The sequence below is a fragment of the Medicago truncatula genome, chromosome 4 (genome assembly GCF_003473485.1).
Source record: "Medicago truncatula cultivar Jemalong A17 chromosome 4, MtrunA17r5.0-ANR, whole genome shotgun sequence".
NCBI lineage: Eukaryota > Viridiplantae > Streptophyta > Magnoliopsida > Fabales > Fabaceae > Medicago > Medicago truncatula.
In genome coordinates this window covers 1,528,799-1,537,972 of record NC_053045.1, presented here as the reverse complement: position 1 = coordinate 1,537,972, position 9,174 = coordinate 1,528,799, and the positions used below count along the sequence as shown (strand labels likewise).

Below are 9,174 nucleotides of genomic sequence, written 5' to 3'. Positions count from 1 at the left end.
AAGAAATTAATAAAATAAAATTGAGGAAATGCATTATGTATGATCTATGTTTATTAATTTAAAATAAATATATATATATATATATATATATATATATATATATATATATATATATATATTAATATATAGAGTTTAATTCTCATAGACAGCTGGGTTAATGATTTTTTTTCCTTTGAAAAAGAAATTTAAGATTTTTTTTGTACATATAATTAAAACTATAATCTCAATTACCTTAAAAAAATCAAAATGAGAGAATTTGTGATGCGTAAAAGATCATTAATATTAATGGTAGATATCAATTAAATGTATATAATATATATATATATATAGGAAAATGTTAATATGTATCCTCGATCATCCATCTTATGTCAAAGAACTATAAAGAGTAATTCTATTTTAAAAATCTTGTATCAATTTTAATAATATAAAAACTTTTTTTTCAATACAAATTGTTCTTTTGAGTATTTTAACATGTATCTTTATCTTTAGAAGTCAGCGAAAATCATAATCTAATTAATATAATTGGATTCAAAATATATAAGTTATGGGATTCAAGTTTTATGCATGGAGGAAAAATGTAAGTGGAAAAAGAGATCCCATTAAAAGTGTTTAATCAACTTCCTTAAAAAAAAAATAAAAAAAAAAATAAAAAAAAAAAGTGTTTAATCAACTTAATATTGGTAGATAAATCACACCTTAGGCATTTTTTTTTAGAAGAAACACCGGTAATATTGAGAGAGTTGGTAACATGGTTCTCTTAACAAAACAAAATGGTGATTTCGTAACTGTGAGGAGAGAAACCAAAAATTAAAAAGGGTTAAATATGTTTTTGGTTCCTACATTTTGCGCGATTTTGAAAATAGTCCCTACATTTCAATGAATGTTTTTAAAATTCCTACATTTCTTCTCCGTTAGTGCAATTGGTCCCTGCCATCAGTGTCATGTTGATGAAACACAGGCCATCATAACAAGTTCAACCCCACCCCACCAAATCTCCACCACAACAACTTCCACACCCGCAACAACAAGCGCTTTCAACGATAACATCATCGCTTTCGGCCTCCAAATCTTCCCCTCTAAACCAACATATTTCACCGGAAGTGTGAGGAACACCGGCGATCCGCATCTACGAAGCTGCGGAGAAAGTTCGTGGTGAAGTTCTTCGCCGTTTTCCGGCGAGATTGAACCGTCAACATTGGCATCACGTTAGAAATTTGACAATATGGACTATTTACACTAACTCAGGAAAAATGTAGGGATTTTAAAAACATTTATTGAAATGTAAGGACTAATTCTCAAAATCGTGCAAAACGTAGGGACCAAAAACATATTTAACCCAATTATAAATGAGGAGGTAATGACAAGAGAGAAGGAGACATATAAAGTGGCAGCAGAGCAGACAGGTTAGGAAGGGAGTAGGCAGCAGATGATTCATTTCAGATCCATAGTTGATATGCAATGCAATGCAAGCACCCCAAAATATGGTCATACGCTGATATATAATATAACATTAGAGATCAAATATTTAAGATATCTAAATATCTATAAAAAAAAAATAATAATAATCAAAATATCTATCACTTTTTATCTTAACTCTCATTTGAATTTATCTACAAATTCAAATTTTCTTTCAACATTTCCTCCGAGCTATTTGTCACATTATGTTGCTAAAAAATAATACTAATAAAATACTCTTTTTTTTTACTCTGAATAATAAATACTCTTTATTTTCCCTAAAAAAAAGTGTTTTTTTAAGGAAATAAATATTCTTATTTACTTAGACCCAAAATAAAATAAAATAAATACTCTTATTTACGATGGATTAGTATACTGGTAGTGTACGTAGGTGGATTGTTTAGATTGGTGGATGCAAAAAAAATTATTAATTTGGAAAACTCACTTATTTGTTTTTGACATTGAACGCGCACGGGTACGGGACCCCATTTTTCTTCCATCACGGATTCTTATCTCTCACATTTTGCCACTTTTACACATTGGATAAATATAAACATAAGATAAGATAAGATTAACAACTTGGTCAAATAATTTCAATTTACTTTACTTGTTTTAGTAATCAACTAATAGGGGTATGAAGTAATTTGGTGAAAATGTGGAGGTATAAGGATTATCAATGGGGGTATGAAGTAAAATTTTCTTGTAGCAAGCATATGAGGGGGAAGGACCACAAAAGATAGCATCTCCCAACCAATATCAGCCCCCACACTTGTTTTAAAGGTTTAAAAGAAAAAACCTCTCATCTCATGTAAAAAAAAAATACAAATCTTATTTTATTTATTTTTCAAAGAACGAGTACTACAATGTTTTGAAGTACTAATATGATGAAAATGGACATCGTTATCTACATGTGGATAAATTCTACAAGCCTGTAAGTAACTAATTTACTCTTTCAAGCTAGTCACTAAAAGTCTACACATATATAGCTATTAGAAGCTAGTGACCTAGTGACACGTGAGAGTTCAATTTCAAGTCTTATACAATTTTCAACTCTTTAAGCCATTTGGTATGCAGAGGACATGGATCCTGCTTGCCTTGGGCAATAGCCTTCTCAGAAAGAGCATAAAACCAACCATTCCTCCATTTGAACTGCAAACATAACATAGATATTGATTAAAACATTAATATTTTTTTTTAACCATATAAATTCTTATTTATAACAATGCACTTAATTATAAATGAATATTGCAATTGGGCTTTATTTAATGAATGAAATGTGATGAATAGGATTATTCTTTGGTTAGGCTGCCAAGTGCTAAGAGGTCTCTTTACCCTCATCTGGGAATTATAAGACTGGCTTAGCCACCTACCTCACCGGATAAAGAACAAAATTCTCTCACAATCTTTTCTTCTTTGTGTCGACTAAAGATCCTAGATCATCATACAACTATGGCAGGTACACACACCTCTAATTTATTCTCAAATTATCAGTATGGTTATATGCAATATATTGAATCGACGTCTGCAATTTGCAAATATTATAAATGTTTCATCTTTACCTCCTTAACTGCCGTGGGAAAGTGAGCAACAGCTCGGGAGTACGCACACAAACGGTCTTCCATGGCTTGTTCAAACGTTAACCCCTTTTCACTAGCTGCTGCTGATGCTAGTTCTGCTATCAGGCTACATAACTGAAAGTGCAAACATCAGTTAGTTCAGTTCTGATTGTGTTTTTCATTATGTTCAATTTTCACAGTTGCAACATGGTTCATCTGTGTTCTGTAAAGCTTTTAGATTTTATCTAAAACGCATAGGTAATCAATTTTTAACACAGGCTCTTTAGATACAAGATCAAACTCTTCAAACAGAGACCAACAAATGAATAAATAGATTGAACTTTGAACATATTTCATTTTAACTTGGTTTCACCCAAAACATAGAACCTGCTACCTATTCATTTGTTCCTTACCCTTATTTGCACACAGGAATTGATAGAGTACAAAGTAAAAACCATTTAAAAATTAAAAATATGACCCATATAGCAATACTAAAATGATAAAGAACACTGAATTTTACTTTTGGACAAAAGAAGAAAAATGTACATAGTTACATGCATCTGACCATACATGATAACACTGACACAATGTTTGTGTGTGTGTGTTGTATATATATATATATAGAGAGAGAGAGAGAGAGGTAATACGTTGACAGTAGGAGTAACTCTCAGATGATTTACTCCGCTTAATAATTCATTATAAACATTGAATTTCCCTAATCCAACTCACTGATTGCAATCTCCAACTATCTTAAATACACAATTTCAATACATGCATGTGAATGTTATAAAATTTTCTTTAATCCAACCAAATGTTGATTGACAAAATAAGCACATATTAACTTTGAGAAAATGGCAATAGCAAAGCTTACTTACTTCAAGGTGGAATTCCTTTTCCACAACACCAACAGAAACCCCTCCATGACGCGCTCCAACAAGCATGACAGAACAAATCCATATGAGCTTCTCTAACATCTGCTTTTGAAATGCTTCTTTATCCAAAACCTGGCTTTCAAGACAGATCAGCACATGACTTATCTATTTCAAGTTAATTATGAAAAAATTCTCAACAAACACTGATAAAAAAAATTAACATTTATAAATGTAAATTCTTTAAATAATAGATTTTTTGTTAAAATAAATCCCTCTAATCTTAGGAAACCAACATCTAAGATAGAAAAATAACGGATGAGAATTATCAGAGTCAGAGAAAACACTCCTTTCATGCCGTCGCTAAATCAAAACCGCTGAATGAAGATTGGATGACTCCTAATTCAAGTTTATTTTTCAAATCTGATTTACAAATCTCAAATCATGAGCCAAATGATCTTCATCTAAAGATTCTGACTTAAATGGACCCCAATGATACTCGCGTAATCAAACCAGAAAAATTGTTAAGCAATTCATAAATACAATAACACATGAGAATTAAAACACTAATATCTCCCAAAAAGAAAAAAGAGACGTAAAATATGGTTTTATTAAAGAAACCAAAACAAGAAAACTTTGCAAATGGCAAGATATGATTAATTAAAAATGAATACTACCTTGCAAGAGAGGCCTCCAGCTTGCAATCTTTCAGAAACAGCCGAAGACCACTTGCCATAAGCAGCTGTCAATCCTTCAGGATTGGTATCAGTCTTACCATCAATAGGGGACTCTCCAAGTTTTGACACTGCGAAATATGCCAAGACTTGGTTCCCATCTTTCAAACCTTTGCTCTCAAGCCACGGTTCCAACATTCCATTCTGGAAAAACACCAAATCTGCCACACCAAACAATAGTAACAACTCATTAGTACTTTTTCCAACAATCAATAGTAAAAATTAAAACTAAATCCATAATTAGTTCCTCAAAAATCCCTCTCACTTTTATGTCATTAAAAATAATAAACGATCTCTTAACATTTAAGAAGTGCTAAATTGTAGTTTTGTCAAGTGTTGACACCAGAAAAGACACAAACATCAACACAGATAATAACTTGAAAAGGTGAAATTGATTTTCTACAATCACATGTGTCGATATTGTACAAATATCAAACACTCGTACAGAACTTCCATTTGAAGTGTACAGTTTGTAACATATCATGGAGTCAGGCCTTTTTAGATAACAGATTTGAGCTTATCTACATGTATAAGCACTTGTGAGACTGTTGGAAAGCTTATGACTTGTCTGTAAGCTGGTTTCAGCTTATTTTCAAAAGCTCTCTATGATTGGCGTAAGCTGGTTTGAGCTTATTTTCAAAAGCTCTCTAAGATTGCCAATGAAAACATCTTATAAGTTATAACTTTACAACGCATAAAACAATTTGACGATACGATAAAAAAATCATGTTATAAGCACTTAATTAAGATGTTTACCCTGAAGGTTGTGATACTTATGGAACTAATGGCTTTTTTGGATTGACTTATTTGCACTTATCTACTGGCATAAGCATGTGTGTGACTGTTTGATAGAGTTTACGAAAACAACTTATTACATATTCATAAACTGTTTTCAGCTTATTTCCATAAACTCTCCAAGATAGACCATGAAAACTGTTTATAGCTTAGGTTACATTTTTTTGTAACTCAATATCTTAAATCCGTTTAGATAAACAAGATAATTTGCACCTTATAGCATAAATGCTTGTGAATAAGCTAATTCTATAAGACATTATAAAATTAAGTCAAACTGTCTTTGTATACTGAATAAGGTATTCTGAAAAGAGGTAATAATAAGTTGTTTGTTTCCATAAGTTGTCGGAAACAGTGAAATAATGAGCATTTACACGTACCTTTCCATCTGGAAAGAGGAGTGGTTTGAAGAACAGAATCAAGATCATCATTTCTAGTACAAACCAAAATAGGACCTTCAAAATCAAGAGGAATTGAATCACCACGTTTGACAAGAAGGTCTTGACCATCTCCCATACCTTCTAAAGCCTTTCCAACTCTTCCACCGCCGACAATGACGGCCGGAGCAACTTTAGTGGTGGTTACAGTGGATGCCATGACGGAAGAGACTCTGAATCTGAATTTTGGAAGCGGTGTGGCGGTGGTTGTTGTAAGAGTGGAAGAAAAGCTAAAGAGAGAGAAAGACATTGCTAATAATGCTAGTGATTGCTGTTAACAGCAGCAATGATGATGAGGACATGTTATCTCTTTTTGTTGAGTTTGTTTTTATATCAATTTCGTTATCACTCAGTATCGCATTCATATCATATAAGCCACTCGTTCGTTCGTTCTTTCTCACTTTTACTATAGTATTTTGTTACGGGGAAGAACCGGTTCTATCTCTATTCTCTATCTTTTTGCATACTTCCTTCCTCCACGTTTTCATTTTTATATTCATGCATGCTTTTCTTTATTAAATTAATTAGTATTTTTCAACAATTTTTATACAACTCATTCTCTTACTCTTACTTTTCTTCTTCCTCTTCATTGTTTTTAATCAATGAAAAGATAGAAAAAAAAATTGTTACAAAAATTTTAAAATGTTTGAATCCACATTGAATTTTGACAAATAATATGATCAAATCTCATGGCAACACACAAGCTACATGTTGTAGCTTCATATGAATATCGCGTCCAACTTACATTGGACGTGAGATTTTACATGATAACGCATATCCAAATGTGAGTGTTGGAAAAAATTTCATTGGATTAAGGATCATCTTGATTGAGCATTTTGTTTTCCCTTTACACCCATGTAAATCGTAAGGTTATGCAAATTTCACGTAAGCTAGCTCCTAGCTAATAGCATTTCATTCACGTTATTTTACTAAATTTGTCTGAATACATCACTTAGTTGGGGACCATGCATGCATAAGGTTAAAGAGAAGGTTGTTGTGGTTCTCAAATTTCCACGCTTGTTGGATCTAAAAACGTGAATAAAAGGGTCAATTAACAAATATTTAGTGTAATTTGTAAAATATACGTTTCAAATCAATTTATCATTTTTTTGGATCTATTATAGGATACGATGATAAAGGGGTTAATTGTGTTTGTCAATATTCAGAGACAACGAATCAGACTCAGCAAGCATATTCCGCCGTCACTAATAAGGCCCGTCGTCCTCCACAAAAGACCACAATTTTTAGGAAAGAAATTCATTTCATTTTATTAGGTAAAATGTTTCAAATGCATAAAGGTGCACCATCTATAATATGAAAGTTAAGATTTAATAAGGTTGTCTGAACTAACTCGTGAGCGACCTCATTGACTTACCTCCTATTAAACTCAACATGAGAGCTCTACAAACTCTGTTGTAACAACCATCTATCTATAAGCTTGTTCAAAAAAAAAAAAACAACCATCTATAAGCAAAAATTATAAAACCAAACTCATTAAAGTCATTTACATCATAATTAACATGATCAACAACTCGTTTAGAATCAAAGGCGAAATCCACGTTGTTAAATTGAAGGTCTAACACTCATTGGAGAGCTGTGTGTGCAAGGGCTTTAGACTCCCAAATTTTTTGTTCTTTAAAATTGGCCTCCAGTTGAAATAATATAGACTTGTTCCATGTAATTGACAGAAAGTACTTAATAAGTCAAGATTCGTTATAATTTTTTTTTTATAATCATCATTATAATTTATAGTTATTGTAATTTATCTTCACCATCATTATTGGCTCAAGAAATAAAATTAAATAACTCAACCAAAAATTTTTTTTTTTTTTTATTTAAAGACCTCATCTAAACTTTCGCTTTAAGACTTAACATACTACACATTTATGCACATCCCGACCCTGAATATACTACACATTTCATTAAAAAAAATACATGAATTAACTTAAAAATAGGAACCAAAAGTAGTGATTGAAAATTTTACATGGACTAAAAGTCGAAGGAAAATTTTAGAGGAATTAAAACAAAAATTTTATATATTTATAGGGATAAAAACATATTTAACTCTTTTATAAATAACAACCACATATTTTTTAAAACAATAAACTTGTTAATAAAACGCATTAAAAATCATGTTTTTTTAATGGACCAGCCCGCAAACTCGTTTACCCCGCCGTAAGGCATGACGAGATGAAATTTTGAACTTTGTTACCTAAATCGACTCGGTCCATCTCGTCTTTTTTTTTTTTTGCAGGCTTAAGCGAAACATGTCTAAACAGGACGGGCGAGCCCAACAACTCGTTAACCCACCATAAAGCGGGACGAAATAGAATGTTTGACTTTGTCACCTAAATTGACTGAGTCCATCTCATCCTGCTTTTGGCGAACTTAGGCGCGAGACAGATCTAAATGGGACGAGCCGACCCACTTTGCTATTCCTATCTATAAATGATCAAAAATATAAAAAACAAATGCATATTACAATAAATATCAAGGACTTAAGATTAATTAACTAATTTTAATATTACGTAAAATTACAATTATAGTGTGTGTATATATAAATATAATGTGTGGATGTGAGACTGACTACTAGGCACCAGAGTGTCGGTATTCGTGCCTCTATCCGTTCGAATTTACGAATAATTATCCAAACTTAAAACCATCATGTGTATATTTTGCGGGTGTCCATTATTGGACTTGGGTCGAATTGTCATCTTTAGATTTTTAGAATGTTTACACATTTATTCATGATTTTTTAGGTTAAATATGTTTTTGGTCCTTATAAATATATCAACTTTTAATTTTAGTCCATGTAAAATTGTCCTTTGACTTTTAATCCATAGAACATTTTCAATCACAACTTTTTGTCTATATTTTTAAGTCAATGTGTGTGTATATATATATATATATATATATATATATATATATATATATATATATATATAACAAATGTATTATTTAACAAAATTGGGTAGAATATTGTAAAAATCTTTTAAAAAAATAGAATTTTTCAACAAAACATGAATTAAATATGAATTTCTAATCGCCAAAAATATAAAAATTCATATTCAATTCATATTTTGTTAAAAAATTCTTATAATATTATAAATTTTTATGCAACATTGTATTGAAAAATATGAATTATACGTACGAGTTTATTTTTATTTTTTTAAAAGGACATGTGATTTACTTTAAAAATAGAGCAAAAAAATTGAAGATAGAAAACTTTCGGAATTAAAAATTGAATAATTTTTTTTTTACTAAAACAAAATGTTAATATATATTTATTCGACAAAAAACACGTTAACCCTAATTTTTTTTTTAGAATTGC

General features: G+C 30.9%; 1 protein-coding gene across 1 annotated transcript; it reads right to left on the bottom strand.

Moving 5' to 3' along the window:
• Positions 1–2,265: 2,265 nt before the first annotated feature.
• On the bottom strand, positions 2,266–6,253 carry LOC25491224 (uncharacterized). The gene is made up of 5 exons (XM_013599106.3): positions 5,787–6,253; positions 4,558–4,775; positions 3,887–4,015; positions 3,015–3,146; positions 2,266–2,604 (listed from the first exon to the last, which is right to left on the bottom strand). The coding sequence occupies exons 1-5, from the start codon at positions 6,091–6,093 to the stop codon at positions 2,491–2,493; spliced, it is 900 nt and encodes a 299-aa protein (XP_013454560.1). The 5' UTR covers positions 6,094–6,253; the 3' UTR covers positions 2,266–2,490.
• Between the last annotated feature and the right edge of the window lie 2,921 nt (positions 6,254–9,174).